Raw genomic sequence first — 17,502 nt, 5'->3', positions numbered from 1 at the left:
TTTTACGGAGAAAAATAAACACTACCGGTTTGTGCGTGAAAATCATAAAAGCGGAACAGGAGGCCTCTTATCCAAGGGAACAAAGGGTGACAGGGTGAGTATTTCAATGATTTCTTTATCTATATGAAAGAACATTTTTAAATTATTTAATGCTATTGTAAAGGTGCCTTCAACTGTACTAGCTGCGCTGGTTATGGTTACTTTAGTAGAAATGTTCGTTAATGAGCTCTATTTGCTGGGTACTTTCTGATAACTGTTAGCTTAGCATCTCTACCATGATGACTCAATTTCTCCGACCAGAGTAAGACTTCGTATAGTTCTTCAGTTGACTTACTGTGCTCATATTTATGTTTCTGTTCGTAAAGGGGGTCGTTAAATGAACTGAATTAGAATGTTTATGTCTAAAGAGGTTTAATTTTATTTGTTTTGCTGTTAGCTCCTTAGCTAGCAGGCCAGGTTACGGGCCTGTTACAGTTAGCCTAATTTTCATTAATTTGGCCGTTGTTCATTGATACTGTCCAATAATTTCGTAGCCACCAGCCAGTCCACATATACCTTATCTCTTATTTACGTATTTAGTCCTGCTTGTTGGGTTTCTTTTGTGACTAAAAATGATTTTCGTTTTTTTTTTTTTTGTACAGTTTGACCAACATCCAGATCTCTGTAATCCAGTGTCCAGCAAAGATGTCAAGTAAGTATCAATATATGTAATCAGAAGCACCTGGTTAATGGTTTAAATTCTAACATTCAGCTAGTTAACCTTATCGTGCTGCTCAAATAAATGTCATGCAGTGTTTCACCTAGAATGTTGTTATGGTGTACCGACGCAAACACGTTTCTATCAATAACGGCAATCAATAAAACATAAAAATCAATATAAACAAAATAGAATTTAGCTGTTATTGAACAAAAATTGCTTTACGTATTTGTCCATGTTTATCATTCTGTTTTTGACTGTTTTCATCTGTCCTCATCTATTTGTTCATCTCCATTTTTCTAGGTTTATCCATCTGTCTTCATCTATATATCTATTAGTGTTGCACAACTATATAGGTTCTAAATCAGGACTAATTGCAGTTATGTGCTACGTTTGAACATTGAGACACTTTACAGTCTGATATTCAGTTTGAGTTCATTTGTTCACTTTCACCAGATGAACATGTGTTTAACATGTCTGTGACACGAGAGACTTTATTCTGAAATCCTGCCTCTGCCCTGTCAGGACCGTTTTTTTTTTTATTTAAAAAAAGACATACTTTATTTGAAGTGTATGCATAAAACACATGCCTACAGCGTCAGGTAAATTAGAGTTTTGGCCCATACGAGCTGCCATACAGGGGCATAAACCACCATGGTTGGTTTCTCTTTTCCTTTTTCTCCTCCTTTTGAAGATTCGCATGGCGCAACCTTACATCCAGAATTAAATGGGCATGGTCCTCTGCCAAGAATTGGAAACAATACAGTTCAATCAAATAATCTGTTAACTGTACACAGCTTCATCTAATAGTCTATATCTTTTATTCAGAACTATGTTTGAAACTGAATATGAACTCTAAATATAAAAAAAATAATCTCTGTATAAATAAAAACCTGTATAATTTGTGACTTTTAACCATGGGTAAAGGGACTGACTGACATCTTTGAATCTTCAGACTTTTCTGGTCTGTGTTGTAAACAAGCCTGTTCTTTCCTTCCCTCTAGTGTTTAGTTTGATATTTTTTTGCACTACATAAACCATTAATTGATCTCATAAAAAGAATTATAGCTAAATATGTAATTGTATGTTAAGTCCAACTTACTACATGGGAGTGAGAATTTACTAACATTTTTAAATTCTTAGTTCATTAGAGCTGTACAGGGGTCTTCAGGAGTTTCTGTGAATATTTCTAATTGTACAAGAGGTGATGTCAGACTGAGAGAGCAGCACTGCCCTTAAACTTGATGTTACTGTTATTTGAAAAGAAAGACATTTCTCGTATTGGTCATTGTCGAGCCGTCATTAGCATTACAAGCTGCTGCATCATGTATTCCCCTGTATCTTAGGATTTCTGCCAACATTTCCAAATCAAACATGTCTTACAAAAGATGTTGAAAGCTCAAAAGGATAAAAGTAGGTAGCATGTGGAAGCTGTTGGTCCTCGGTGCCATCCTCCACCATGCAACTCGTGACCTTAGGATCTTATCCTCTGCTCCTTTCCTTCCTGTAACAGTGTCTAAGGGCTGTTTGTGAAAAGAGCAACTGTGTTGTGATAGGTTCAGGTTTCTTTCTCTAGCTGCTGACATCCCTCTTTCCCTCTTTAGGTTAGGTGGGTGCCTGAATGAACCTGTGTAGATACCACATTTTCCTTTTTAAATAGCTTATACTGACTCATCCTGAAAATGGCCAACATTGAGTGGTCTTCCACTCTGAGAAGTGTTGTGTGACTCGTTCAGTGATTGGAAAAAGATCCGATTTTTAACTTTTCAGTTGGCTGAAAACTGTCACTAGCTGATTCCTCAGTGCAGCGCCAACTTGGAGCACTATGCTTGAACGCAGGTATTCATGCTTTTCTCTCTTTTTTCTGCAGAGCGCCCATCCTACGCTCCACCTCCTCCTCCTGCCCCAACAACAGTAAGTATTTGACTGTCATTTCCAGCCTCTGTTGTCCTTCCTTGGTGTGCTGCTTTACACTTTTTTTGCTTTTCCATATTTCTTCTTTTTATCTGAAATCATTAAGGTTGCCACAAATCTTGTTCAGCTCTCCATCATCACTTTCGCTCCTGCTTCTTCCCACCATAAGATTGTTTCAGTTTTCTAGCGAAATGTAGCTGTTTAAATCAAATGCTTTTATCCTGCTGGGGAGGGGGGGAAATATGTCCTTAACACTTGGAAATTCACTTTATTTACTGGTAATGTTAGACTAGTTAGCGGTCTGTGTGCTAGCTTTTAGGCTTTTCATGTTCTTGCATTCAACAGCAGGGTGAAACATTGTGAACTACTGGTGCAGCTATGACATTAGATAAATGCAGCTTGTTCACAGCGAAAACGAAAACAAGCTTTGTGTTGTCCGTGCAGCGTTCACATGTTGTGCACTCATTCTGAATGCCGGCCTGCTGGTCTGTTGTCTTTTTTTTTTTTTAGCTTTGCATGATGAGGTCATCAAAAAAAAACTGTTCATGTTTTCCGCCCCTTTTCTTTACATTTTTATGTTTGTCCCTTATCCTCCTCTTGTTTGTGAGCCATTTCTCATTCGTGTTTTGTCTCATTTGTCTTCCATCAGCAAATGCCTTCCACCCCAGGGTTTGTGGGCTACAACCCTTACAGCCATCTGGCCTACAACAACCTCCGGCTGGGAGGGAGCTCCGGAGGCTCCAGCAGGGTAATGAATGGATGAGGGATTTCAAAATGGGACTTGAAATTTCAGGGGGAAATGGGTTATGATATTTTAAGGACCGTAATAATTAGGAAAGTGTAAAGAAAATGAAACAAGGTGTGAGTATTGTTAAGGGAGGATGAATACAAAAAGGTTTATTTTTATAAAGAGGCATATTGTAGGTTGTTGTTGCTTCTCTCTACATGATCTTATGGTACTTGTTGTTGGTATTATCTCAGTTAATTTACCTACATCAGCTGTTATTCCTGATAAGTTGAGCTAGTAAAGAGTAGTATTGATATGACAGCAACAAAGCTCATTAAACGGCTTAGAGCGACTTTGTAATAATTTGGCAGCAGACAGTTTATAAATCAGCTTATTCAGATGGATGAGGCACAATCCAGTGTGACAGTCTCTCAGTACTATATTCTTTAGTTTCATTGTGAAGGTTTTACAGAAATGTTTAACATCTAATTATGTTTATTTCAAACAAATTAACATGGCACAGTTATATCAATAACAGTTGTAATTGACTTTGATACATAGACACATGGGCAGTAAGAAAAAAAGGTGTGTGGGACGGTACATACTGGTACATACGTCAGTTACACCTGTTAAGCATAACATTATGACCACTGTCAGGTGTAGTGAATAACAGAGCTCTTCATCAAAGCACCTATTAGGGGGTGGGATATATTGGGCAACAAGGAAGCATTTGGTTCCTTTGCTGCCAAAGTCAATGTTTTAGAAGCAGGAGGAATTGGCAGCATAAGGATTTGAGTCAGTTTGGCAAAGCCTCTAAAGCTAACATTTGTTCCTAGTCTGCAGTGGGCAGAACCTGTAAAATTTGACCAGTTAGAGAACAGTGGTAAACCACTGAGAGTTCAATATAAGAAGGAACTCAATGTGTACAACTCCAAAGTTAAAAATAAAAGAGGGGGATGAATGAATGGGTGCATGATCTCAAAAAAATCTAGATAACCAGCACTCCAAGAAATCCCTAAAATTTAATGTGGGCAGAAATAAAGAATGCGTTTCGGCTAGGCATGTAGCTGGAACGCATCTTTTTATTTCTGCCCAAATTAAATTTTAAGAATTTCTTGGAGTGCTGGTTATCCGATGTCTTTTTTTTTTTTTAAACCACTGACAGTGCCATGGGCAGCCAAGGCTTGATGCAGGTGGAGAGCAAATGTACTAACTGGGACACAAAAAGGTCTGCTGATTTTGGCCAGAAGAAGGCATAGATAGAATGACAGACGACCGGGGGAGAAAATATTCTGTACATGTGTCAACAGATTTGGGTTGTCAAAAATGATAAATGGATGAGAATAGAGGATTCTATGTAGGATTATCTAAGCTCTGATTTGGAGCCAATCACAAACAGAAGCCATGACACATCTGCTATGATAAAACTCCTTGTAAGCTTTTTTTTCTTGCATCTGGACAATTCCAGCATGCATAGCTGTCAGTGAGATCTGCTGCTGAAGCACAAACCTGATCATGGTGAAGTGCACACATAACTAATCAAGCGCGCATGGCCTATTAACTGGGGTTGCACATTATGTAAAGGACCCTGTGTTGTGATGTTGATAATATAAGTACCATATTTTCCGCACTATAAGGCGCACCGGATTATAAGGCGCACCTTCAATGAATGGCCTATTTTAGAACTTTTTTCATACAGAGGGCGCACCGGATTATAAGGCGCATAGAATAGAAGCTACCCCAGTCAAACGTTTGACTGGGGTTGCGTTATGCATCCACTAGATGGAGCTGTGCTAAAGAGAATGTCAACAAAACAGTCAGATAAGTCAGTCAGTCAAACTTTATTAATACACTACAAACCAGCGTTCTGATAACTCCATTCACTCTCATGGTAAGGTCTCCTCTACATAGAAGTCTATTGAATAGAGCCAACCGCTCGTTAGGAATGCATTGGAGTCTATGAAGTTGAAGTTGAAATCAAACGTTAGTTAAAACGTGAAAGGGAACTTTTCCCTGATTCAGTAAACACGTAAAAGTAACAGTTTGATGCACTAAATCAAACGTTAGTACTGTTAACCTTTCCTGTTTCTGTCCCCTGACCGTAGTCTGATGACACAGGGTAGACGCTTTCTCCAGGGCCGAAGTTACTAGTTTCCTCGGGGTTAACTCCCTCACTCATACGTTGCTGAGTTGAGCATGAAGAAACAGCATCAAAACACTGAGTTGTTGACGAGATTCGGGGTTCTTTTTAATGACTTTGCAGCACGTAAAAACACAGGGCTTACAGGCTCATACACCGCTGCTCCGGTCGTCGTCTCTACCCACCCCACACACACAATAATACCGACGTCACTCCTTCACTCTTGATTCTCAGCTACGGCAGCACACAGCGCCACCTCTGTCCGGAGGAGTAATGTCAACATCTTCCATACACACACACGAAACATACACCCCACACACTGAGCTTCTAATCACATATAGTTCAGGCAATTCCTGCAACAGTACATTCAAACGTTATACACACACAAGTGGTGTTGGACTAGGAGTAAGCACAGTACAGGTGTTTACCGCTATTACTTCGACGACGCCCCTGACTACGGTAGCCGTAATGCTGCAAGCGGTGCGGCTTTGTAGTTTACCAGTCGTTCTGAAACATTTTGACAGAGCGCCGTGTACAACCAGTATGGATCAACCAATTAACCAATTGATCCATATATAAGGCGCTCCGGATTACAAGGAGCACTGTCATTTTTTGAAAAAATTAAAGGTTTTTAAGTGCGCCTTATAGTGCGGAAAATACGGTAATAGCAAAGAAATTGTCATTAAGGCGGCCTTAATTTGCAAACTACTGTATCTTCAATTTAAATTCTTTGCAGGACAGTTATGTGACGTTATGTTTTAAAAGTAGCAAAACTATAACACCCAGCCAACTCCTACAACAAACTGTTTATGTTGCTAATATTACGTTCAGACTTGATTATTGTGGCTGTTTATGATGAACTCCAAACTCATCAAACATATACTCTCAAAAATATAATCCCTGGCCTGTAATCCAATTTCTTGATTAAAGGCGAAAGGATGTAGACTTACTGGGTACATCTGGACCCCAAACATAAAGCATCTGCACATAGAACAACGTCAACCTCGACCTTCTCCATGCGCGATTATCCACTCAGAGGTGCGCAACGCAGATGAACATAGGAGAAATAGTCAGGACAGAGACTGAGATTACAAACCTGCTACAGTGAATAGCGACGACAAAGGCTAACAAACTCCAACAGTCCAGAAAAGCAGGAGCAGAACAGAAAGAAAGAAAATCAACAACTAGATCATTTATAATGATGCGGTGCAACAACCCCTGCATGTTTCAAGCACCACAGCTTTTCTTCAACTATCCTCTTGTTCCAAAGGGACATTAGCAGCCAGCCAGTAGCACATGCAATTTCCTAATTTTAATAGGGCAGTCTGCACCTCTTTTGCACCTGTTATTACTTGCACCTGCAATCTTTTGAAGATCGCAATTGTTGCACCTGCAATTTTGATTTTGTACAAACAATTTAGCGCCCCCTATTTAGGATCTTTGAAGACCAGGACCTAAGTATAGAACCAGTTTTAAGTAGAACTACTCAATATAGGTTTATTACAATATTGGTTTCTGCAACACTGCAGTCACAACAGCCTGCTTGAACACAGTATTTAGTTGGAGACTGTATTCTGCATGTAATGCATTCACACTATACAGGAGCATGTACTCCTCTTGTATATTTTAGTAAATTAGATACTAAATCGTAGAGTGTAGTTGTGTAGCTAAAAAAAACAAGAAAATGTGGGTTAATTGCTTTTTTAATTTGAGCTTTTCAATGATCAAGCTGCTCTGGTAGATGCTAGCTGTCAGCTTTTTAACAGACACACTGCCAGCAGCCTGCTAACTATATTTTCAAAATGTCCCCTTCATGGCAGTGATGAGCAGCACTCTTTTCCAACCAGCTGACCACTGGTTAAAGAGGACAAGAGTCCATCATTGATTGACACCATGAAGAAACGGATGGGGGAGGGGTGCTTTGCACCATACAGCTGGAGAAAACTAGTCCTTTCAACTGTTTCCTCTGGCATCTAATTAAAAGGTCACCAAACTGTAGGAACACTATAATGGTGGATTTAGGCAGTTTTGAAACCGTAGCTGTTTTTAATACCAGACACCACCCCATAGAACAGATCTGGATAAGCTGGTGTTTTATGACACTTTTTCTTTTTCTCTCCTCTCTCTCTCTCTGACCTTATTTACTGTCTCCGTCTTCATCCTTCCCACCTCCCCGATCACGCTGTCCCACCTGAAATACCTTCTTCCTTTCTTCCTTTTTTTTTACTTTTTTTATTTTATTTTTTTTTACAGAACTCCTCGGGGATCACCGTCCCAAAGCCTCCCAAACCTCCAGACAAGCCTCTGATGCCATACATGCGGTACAGCCGGAAGGTAAGCAGGAAGGTAAGACACCCATCTACGGTGTCTGCTTTTACTGCTTGTCCTCCCCTCCCCTGAAAAGTCTGCAGGGGTTTGAGGGTGGGAAACAGCCAAGCCATGACGCCTCACCACCACCTCCTCCACGAAGTGGAGCTTCTCCACTCTCCTATTCTGTCAGCTTTTAGTTCTTAGGATGAATTCCAACAAATTTGTAAATGCTTCAATCACTTCCTCTGCTGCTTCATCTAGTCTCTTATTTCCTCTCTTACATTCATATAGTTTCTAATTCTAATTTCATCTTTGAATGCTGCTGAGGGTCTGCTCTCTGACTGTATGTTTAAATCCACTAGATCATATTTCACATTACAGGTGATTTCAGTAAATTAGAATACCATGGAAAGAGAACCTATTTCAGTAATTAATTTCAAAAAGTGAATCTCATGTGGAGTGATTTATTATGATGTATTACTTAGTATTTGGTTGAATGAAGTCCTGCATCAGGGCAACATGGCATGGTGGAGATCAGCCTGTGGTTCTGCTGAGCTGCTCAGGAAGCCCAGGTTGATAGTGGCCTTCAGCTCATCTCAATTGTTGGTTCTGGTGTCTCTCATCTTTCTCTTGACATTACATTGACAATACATTCTCAGTGCAATCAGGTACAGTGTTACCATGATGATTAAAGCTGGTATTGATTCTTTTGGCAGTCTTTGCCAATACCAGGTCCTACGTGAAAATAAGGTCAGGATCTCCACGAAGCTCGTCAGCAGACAAGGGAAGCATGAAGGGCTCTCACATGTTTTGTACACATGACCCTCCAAACCATCACTGACTGTAGGAACTTTACACTAGACCTCAGGGAATTGCACTCTGCCTTTCCAGTCTTCAGACCCTGAAAACTTGGATTTCCAAATGAAAAGCAAAATTTGCTTTCAGTTGAAACAAGGACTTTGGAACACCTCACCTATTTACACTACAGTTATTTCTTTGAGAAACACATTTTGAATTAATTACTGAAATAAATTTACTTAAACTATTATTTATTGAGATGCGCTTGAAAAGCTTTTTCATTTCCTCAGGTCTTTCTGCAAAGATTTGTAATTTAAAAAAATGGCAGTTGACTGCTTTTGTCTTTGGTTTTCTTCCTTTATTTCCTTATTGTCTTCTAGTTCTCTCGTTTAAGTTGGTGTGATCTGATGGTGTGTGCATATATGTTTGCATCTTGCATACAAACTGAAGGTATGGGACCAGGTGAAGGCATCCAACCCAGACCTGAAGCTGTGGGAGATTGGGAAGATTATTGGAGGAATGTGGAGGGACCTGACTGATGAAGAGAAGCAGGACTACCTGAATGAGTACGAAGCTGAGAAGGTGGGCTGCTGCAGACATTTATTGAGACATTTACCAGTTTTTTTGGAAGGTGAGGTAGCTTAACATACAGTGTGTTAAAGGTTTAGGGTCAGAGGATCGTCTGATACTCCTGAGGTTGCACAGCAATACTTGACCTGCTCTGTATAATACAGTTAATGTTTTCAGAGAACAGCAAACTGTAGAACAGAACCGTGAAATTCTCTCAATATGCGATTAGATTTTCATAAATACTAAACTTTACATTATTACTTTATTAAAAGCTGATCATCATGATGTGACCTGTAAATATTTAAACTTCTAATGAATGTAATAAACAGGTTGGCTTTTGTCAGTATTTTTAACATTTCTTCTGTAATAAAAAAAGAATACAGAAACACACCGTTCCTTGCATATAAAATGTTCTCTGCAGGTCCTATGTAGGTGCATTATCCAGATATTTGAGCAAATATAAACTGTTAAATGCAAGGACTTGACAGGTTGGAGGTTGGCTTCTTATTTGTCTTTCTTACTTGCAGATTGAGTACAATGACTCTTTGAAAGCTTATCACAACTCGCCAGCTTACTTGGCTTATGTGAATGCCAAGAACCGGGCTGAGGCTGCAATGGAGGAGGAGAGCCGGCAGAGGCAGAGTCGCATAGACAAAGGAGAGCCATACATGAGCATTCAACCTGCAGAAGACCCTGATGGCAAGTGCACTTTAAAAAAAAAAAACCCACAAAAAAGGGTACTAGCAGGACTAGGCAGGGCTCTCCATCTCCAGTCCTCAAGAGCTACTGCCCTGTAAATTTTAAATAAATTTCATTCAAGATGCATTAAAAAGGTCTTAAAGAGTCTGAATTTAACTTTCTGAAACCTGCAGATACACTGTAATCATACAGTTGTGATTTAGTTATTTGCTGTTTAAAGGAAAGCATGATTTGGGCTTGATTTAATCTTGAGGATTAATTCTCTGTCCAGACTACGATGACGGTTTTTCAGTGAAGCACTCAGCAGCTGCTCGCTTCCAGAGGAACCACCGACTCATCAGTGACATTCTCAGTGAGATTGTTGTCCCTGACGTCCGCTCTGTGGTCACCACAGCCCGCATGCAGGTCCTTAAGAGACAGGTCCAGTCACTCATGGTGCATCAGGTTGGTTGGCTGAACATACTGTGTTTTCAGATTGTAGCGTGTGTGAGGTTAATGTTGCTTACCACTAAGCTGTTGTCTTTGGCTCCTTTCAGAGGAAGCTAGAAGCAGAACTTCTGCAGATTGAAGATCGACACCAAGAAAAGAAAAGACGCTTCCTTGAGACTACTGATTCCTTCAATACTGAACTGAAGCGGGTGAGACACTACCTATTGATTTAGATACATTAATGGGAAGTAAGGATGAAACTGTTAAATGATTATCTACTGCTGGTTATACGGAAGGATGTCTCAGACTGATTCCAAATTGTGGCTCCAGGTTCCCTCAAGTCAGTGGGACATGCCTTCGTTGTACAACCTATTGTCAGGTTCCTTTTGAGGCCAATTAAAAGTTCCTTAGTAAATAGATGATTTTGTCTGGAGCTGACCTTTGCTTGTCTCCAGCTGTGCAGCCTGAAGGTGGAGGTGGACATGGAGAAGCTGGCAGCAGAGATGGCTGCTGCAGAGGAGGCTGCAAGGCGACGCGCTGAGGAACGGGAACGAGAAGCGGCTGAGCAGGCAGAGAAAGCGGCACAACAACAGGAGGCTGCAGCAAACAAAGCTGCAGAGCAGAACAATACTAACGCCACCTCAGGGACCAAAGAGGAAGACAAGCCTACACCAATGGAGACAGGTATTAATATATACCGGTCCTTCTCAAAATATTAGCATATTGTGATAAAGTTCATTATTTTCCATAATGACATGATGAAAATTTAACATTCATATATTTTAGATTCATTGCACACTAACTGAAATATTTCAGGTCTTTTATTGTCTTAATACGGATGATTTTGGCATACAGCTCATGAAAACCCAAAATTCCTATCTCACAAAATTAGCATATCATTAAAAGGGTCTCTAAACGAGCTATGAACATAATCATCTGAATCAACGAGTTAACTCTAAACACCTGCAAAAGATTCCTGAGGCCTTTAAAACTCCCAGCCTGGTTCATCACTCAAAACCCCAATCATGGGTAAGACTGCCGACCTGACTGCTGTCCAGAAGGCCACTATTGACACCCTCAAGCAAGAGGGTAAGACACAGAAAGACATTTCTGAACGAATAGGCTGTTCCCAGAGTGCTGTATCAAGGCACCTCAGTGGGAAGTCTGTGGGAAGGAAAAAGTGTGGCAGAAAACGCTGCACAACGAGAAGAGGTGACCGGACCCTGAGGAAGATTGTGGAGAAGGGCCGATTCCAGACCTTGGGGGACCTGCGGAAGCAGTGGACTGAGTCTGGAGTAGAAACATCCAGAGCCACCGTGCACAGGCATGTGCAGGAAATGGGCTACAGGTGCCGCATTCCCCAGGTCAAGCTACTTTTGAACCAGAAACAGCGGCAGAAGCGCCTGACCTGGGCTACAGAGAAGCAGCACTGGACTGTTGCTCAGTCGTCCAAAGTACTTTTTTCGGATGAAAGAAAATTCTGCATGTCATTCGGAAATCAAGGTGCCAGAGTCTGGAGGAAGACTGGGGAGAAGGAAATGCCAAAATGCCAGAAGTCCAGTGTCAAGTACTCACAGTCAGTGATGGTCTGGGGTGCCGTGTCAGCTGCTGGTGTTGGTCCACTGTGTTTTATCAAGGGCAGGGTCAATGCAGCTAGCTATCAGGAGAGTTTGGAGCACTTCATGCTTCCATCTGCTGAAAAGCTTTATGGAGATGAAGATTTCATTTTTCAGCACGACCTGGCACCTGCTCACAGTGTCAAAACCACTGGTAAATGGTTTACTGACCATGGTATCACTGTGCTCAATTGGCCTGCCAACTCTCCTGACCTGAACCCCATAGAGAATCTGTGGGATATTGTGAAGAGAACGTTGAGAGACTCAAGACCCAACACTCTGGATGAGCTAAAGGCCGCTATCGAAGCATCCTGGGCCTCCATAAGACCTCAGCAGTGCCACAGGCTGATTGCCTCCATGCCACGCCGCATTGAAGCAGTCATTTCTGCAAAAGGATTCCCGACCAAGTATTGAGTGCATAACTGTACATGATTATTTGAAGGTTGACGTTTTTTGTATTAAAAACACTTTTCTTTTATTGGTCGGATGAAATATGCTAATTTTGTGAGATAGGAATTTTGGGTTTTCATGAGCTGTATGCCAAAATCATCCGTATTAAGACAATAAAAGACCTGAAATATTTCAGTTAGTGTGCAATGAATCTAAAATATATGAATGTTAAATTTTCATCATTACATTATGGAAAATAATGAACTTTATCACAATATGCTAACATTTTGAGAAGGACCGGTACACACTGAGTTATCTGTTAACGTGACTTTGTTTTAAACAGTTTCACTTGAACTTTAATATTTGAAATGTTATCGTTTTATCTCCAAAATAATAATGAAATATAATTTAAGTATTTAAATCTGTGCGGTTCTTCTGCTCACCAGATGAAGCTGCACCTGCGGAGGCCCTCTCTGACCAACAGTCTGTTCCACCTCCTCCGTCTGACCCACCCTCCTCTGGCTCTGATATTGCAGCCCCTCTGCCCGAGCCCCCCAGGGAGAGCAGCACTCCTGTCAGCAGTGCTCCCAGTGATGACAGCAACAGCATGCCCCCTCCAGCAGATGGTAACCCTGGAGCAACAGCAGTGTCGGACCCCTCAGCAGGACAGGAAACGGCTAACCCGGGGGCTGCAGCACCTCCCTCTTCCTCAGAAGAAGTAGCCCCCCCACCGCCACTACTTCTCCCTAATCAGAGTAGCCAACAGTATGATATGTGAGAGTAGAGTTAGAACCTGAGTGGTAGCTGTACAAGTCAACCCTGTAAACACCAGGATGTAGTTGTGACGATGGTTGTTCTTCTTGTTGGAGTTCCAAGTAATGCCTCCTAAGTTTGAAGATAACAGAGGGCACAGTTACTGATATCTTTAAAACTGCTCTGATCCCTCTGCAAACCAAAGGGGTTAATTTCCGGTTCAGAAACAACCATTTCATTGACAGATCATGTGTTTTCCTTCTGCAATGGAAAAACTCCCATTCTTCTAGTTTATGACATACCTCTGCTTTGTTTTTACAAGCCAGGTAGATCTTTGTAGGAGACTATAATCAACCTGTAAAACCTGCCTCTTTGACTAAGATAGCATTTCTGGAAGAACATCAGTTTGACACCTTCTGCATGCTCCAAGTATGAACCCTCCTCCTGCAGTTGGAGCATTACCTTGTCTTATCACAAATAAGAGGAAACTTCAGAATATGTGGAATAAAGCTAACCTCTCAGTACTTTTACGTACTTTAAAGTCAGCATAGATGTTTGCTCCCTTGTTCTGATCACGTTTATGCTGAAAGAACAGATGTACTCCATGTGTCCTTTAAAGCGTATACATTAGATATTACCACCATTCATTTGACTGTTACAAGCATTTACCTACACCAGAGAAATGCATGGGCCACTCCCATTTAAAGGTCAACCTCATTTATGCATCTAAATGACTGATTTCTTACTTGAAATGGGCCTTTTAGTAATATGCCTCTTTTTTCTACTGTCTGATCGTATTCAAATAAATCTGATTTCCCAATGTGTGAGTGATTTAATTTTTTTCAGTTGTGATTTACCTTGAAATACACTACTCACAAGAAGTTAAGGGTATTTGGCATTTGGGTGAAATTTATGGAAAAGTGAAAAGCCAATGCTACAAAGCATCTCAATGTCATGTGCCCTTCAGCAACTACAGGTCCTTCTCAAAAAATTAGCATATTGTGATAAAGTTCATTATTTTCTATGATGCAATGATGAAAATTTAACATTCATATATTTTAGATTCATTGCACACTAACTGAAATATTTCAGGTCTTTTATTGTCTTAATACGGATGATTTTGGCATACAGCTCATGAAAACCCAAAATTCCTATCTCACAAAATTAGCATATTTCATCCGACCAATAAAAGAAAAGTGTTTTTAATACAAAAAACGTCAACCTTCAAATAATCATGTACAGTTATGCACTCAATACTTGGTCGGGAATCCTTTAGCAGAAATGACTGCTTCAATGCGGCGTGGCATGGAGGTAATCAGCCTGTGGCACTGATGAGGTCTTATGGAGGCCCAGGATGCTTCGATAGCAGCCTTTAGCTCATCCAGAGTGTTGGGTCTTGAGTCTCTCAACGTTCTCTTCACAATATCCCACAGATTCTCTATGGGGTTCAGGTCAGGAGAGTTGGCAGGCCAATTGAGCACAGTGATACCATGGTCAGTAAACCATTTACCAGTGGTTTTGGCACTGTGAGCAGGTGCCAGGTCGTGCTGAAAAATGAAATCTTCATCTCCATAAAGCTTTTCAGCAGATGGAAGCATGAAGTGCTCCAAAATCTCCTGATAGCTAGCTGCATTGACCCTGCCCTTGATAAAACACAGTGGACCAACACCAGCAGCTGACACGGCACCCCAGACCATCACTGACTGTGAGTACTTGACACTGGACTTCTGGCATTTTGGCATTTCCTTCTCCCCAGTCTTCCTCCAGACTCTGGCACCTTGATTTCCGAATGACATGCAGAATTTGCTTTCATCCGAAAAAAGTACTTTGGACCACTGAGCAACAGTCCAGTGCTGCTTCTCTGTAGCCCAGGTCAGGCGCTTCTGCCGCTGTTTCTGGTTCAAAGGTGGCTTGACCTGGGGAATGCGGCACCTGTAGCCCATTTCCTGCACACGCCTGTGCACGGTGGCTCTGGATGTTTCTACTCCAGACTCAGTCCACTGCTTCCGCAGGTCCCCCAAGGTCTGGAATCGACCCTTCTCCACAATCTTCCTCAGGGTCCGGTCACCTCTTCTCGTTGTGCAGCGTTTTCTGCCACACTTTTTCCTTCCCACTGAGGTGCCTTGATACAGCACTCTGGGAACAGCCTATTCGTTCAGAAATGTCTTTCTGTGTCTTACCCTCTTGCTTGAGGGTGTCGATAGTGGCCTTCTGGACAGCAGTCAGGTCGGCAGTCTTACCCATGATTGGGGTTTTGAGTGATGAACCAGGCTGGGAGTTTTAAAGGCCTCAGGAATCTTTTGCAGGTGTTTAGAGTTAACTCGTTGATTCAGATGATTAGGTTCATAGCTCGTTTAGAGACCCTTTTAATGATATGCTAATTTTGTGAGATAGGAATTTTGGGTTTTCATGAGCTGTATGCCAAAATCATCCATATTAAGACAATAAAAGACCTGAAATATTTCAGTTAGTGTGCAATGAATCTAAAATATATGAATGTTAAATTTTCATCATTACATTATGGAAAATAATGAACTTTATCACAATATGCTAATATTTTGAGAAGGACCTGTATATAAACGTTTGTGTGGATAACATCATCCCCACCAGAACCGTGAGATGCTTCCCCACTAACAAACCTTGGATCACCAGTGATCTGAAGGACCTGCTTAATAAGAAAAAAAGAGCCTTCAGAGAGGGACACAGAGAATTATTGAGGAGTTTACAGAAGCAACTTAAAGTCAAGATCAGAGACAGCAAGGAGGTGTACAAGAAGAAGCTGGAGAGCAAGCTCCAGCAAAACAATATCAGAGATGTGTGGACAGGGATGAAGAAGATCACAGGCTTCAAGCAGAAGGATAATCAGACCGATGGAGGTCTGGACAGAGCCAATGAACTGAACACATTCTTCAATAGGTTCAGTTCAGAAACAAGCTTCACATCCTCCTCTCCTGTTCACAGCCAAACAGACATTCCATCCTCCTTTGATCCACATTACCCACAGCTGTCCAGTAACACACAATTTTTTATCTTCCACCTCAGCCATAGACCCTTCTGCTTCTACATGTTTATCTTCAACCATATCAGAAGATGCTGATGCTTCCTTTGCCACCCCCTTCCACCTGTGTGTCTCAAGTCAGGTGAAGATGCAACTGGAGAGACTGAATCAGAATAAGGCTGCAGGTCCAGATCATGTCAGTCCTAGAGTCCTGAATGTCTGTGCAGAGCAGCTCTGTGGGATTCTGCAGCACCTTTTCAACCTTAGCCTGGCCCAGAAGAACATTCCGGTGTTGTGTAAGACCTCCTGTCTTGTTCCGGTACCAAAGAAAACTCACCAATCAGTCCTCAATGACTATAGACCTGTTGCGCTGACATCCCACATCATGAAGGTCCTGGAGAGACTCCTGTTGGCCCACCTGAGTAAGCAAACAGTAAACCATCAGGACCCCCTTCAGTTTGCTTATCACTGTGGAGTTGGAGTTGAAGATGCCATCATACAGTCTCTCCAGTTGCATCTTCACTTGACTTCTTGAGACACACAGGTGGAAGGGGGAAGCAAAGGAAGCATCAACATCTTCTGACATGGTATATGATATCTATCAGCAAGAAGACGCTGTAAAGTCCCACTGTTAAAAAAAAGACGTGCTGAAGAACATGCAATTTGCCTGAGAAAACGTCATCTGGCCTAAAGAGAAATGGAGAAAAAGTTTATGGACTTATGACAGTAAGATTGTTCTTTGGGTCCAAGAACCGCAAACAGTTTGTCAGACAACCCCTAAACACTGAATTGAGCCACAATAAACTCTGAAGACAGTGAAGCATAGTTGTTCAACCCTGAAATGGGGATGTTTCTCTTAATGAGGTGTCGGGTTTATTTATCACGTACAAGGGATCATGGATCAATTTGCATATTTAAAAATACTGGAAGAGGTCATGTTGCCTTATGCCAAAGAGGAAATGCCCTTGAAATTGATGTTTTTACAAGACAACAACCCCAAAAACACCAGTAAGCAAGCAGCATCTTGGTTCCAGACCAACAAAAGCAAAATTCTGGAGTGGCCAGCCCTATCCAAGGATCTTAATCCGATTGAAAACTTGCGTGGTGAAGTCAAAAATGCTGTTTTTGAGGCAAACTGAGAACTGCAGAGGAATTGTGGAATGTTGTCAAATCATCCTGGGGTGGAATATCAGTTCACAGGTGTCAGAAGTTGGTCGACTCGATGAATGTCCCACTCTGCAAGGCTAAGAAAATGAGAAGCATACAGGATAGAAAAATTGCGAGAAGCTAGAGTGGAGGAGATGTGATTTGGGATTCAGGCCTGTATCCAAACCATCTCATTATTCAGAATCATTTGTGCTGCTCTGGTGTTTGTGGCAGTATCAATGTTCCTACGTAGTCTGGAGAAGTATGGAATTTGATGTGTTTTCTGGATACGTATGGAAAAAAGAAATGAGAGTA

General features: G+C 41.4%; 1 protein-coding gene across 2 annotated transcripts; it reads left to right on the top strand.

Annotated features, from left to right (window-relative positions):
* LOC124863720 (SWI/SNF-related matrix-associated actin-dependent regulator of chromatin subfamily E member 1-like) lies at window positions 1–13,863 on the top strand. 2 transcript variants are annotated; one of them, XM_047358171.1, is made up of 11 exons: window positions 1–94; window positions 642–691; window positions 2,568–2,611; window positions 3,261–3,359; window positions 7,732–7,824; window positions 9,037–9,168; window positions 9,684–9,855; window positions 10,127–10,299; window positions 10,392–10,493; window positions 10,740–10,968; window positions 12,737–13,863. In XM_047358171.1, the coding sequence occupies exons 2-11, from the start codon at window positions 685–687 to the stop codon at window positions 13,066–13,068; spliced, it is 1,383 nt and encodes a 460-aa protein (XP_047214127.1). In that variant the 5' UTR covers window positions 1–94; window positions 642–684; the 3' UTR covers window positions 13,069–13,863. The 2 variants fall into 2 exon arrangements, with proteins under 2 accessions (XP_047214127.1, XP_047214126.1); XM_047358170.1 differs by having other exon boundaries at window positions 29–94; window positions 7,732–7,812.
* The last annotated feature ends 3,639 nt before the right edge of the window (window positions 13,864–17,502 follow it).

This window comes from Girardinichthys multiradiatus, chromosome Y, assembly GCF_021462225.1.
Source record: "Girardinichthys multiradiatus isolate DD_20200921_A chromosome Y, DD_fGirMul_XY1, whole genome shotgun sequence".
NCBI classification, from domain to species: Eukaryota; Metazoa; Chordata; class Actinopteri; order Cyprinodontiformes; family Goodeidae; genus Girardinichthys; species Girardinichthys multiradiatus.
Note: the sequence above shows the minus strand (reverse complement) of the source record. Positions and strands in the feature narration are given on the sequence as shown.

Excerpts from the sequence above, each read along its gene's own strand:
- LOC124863720 (XM_047358171.1), top strand. Across the intron at positions 10,300-10,391 it reads AGTCACTCATGGTGCATCAG|AGGAAGCTAGAAGCAGAACT; the intron begins GTTGGTTGGCTG and ends GGCTCCTTTCAG. Across the intron at positions 10,969-12,736 it reads GCCTACACCAATGGAGACAG|ATGAAGCTGCACCTGCGGAG; the intron begins GTATTAATATAT and ends TCTGCTCACCAG.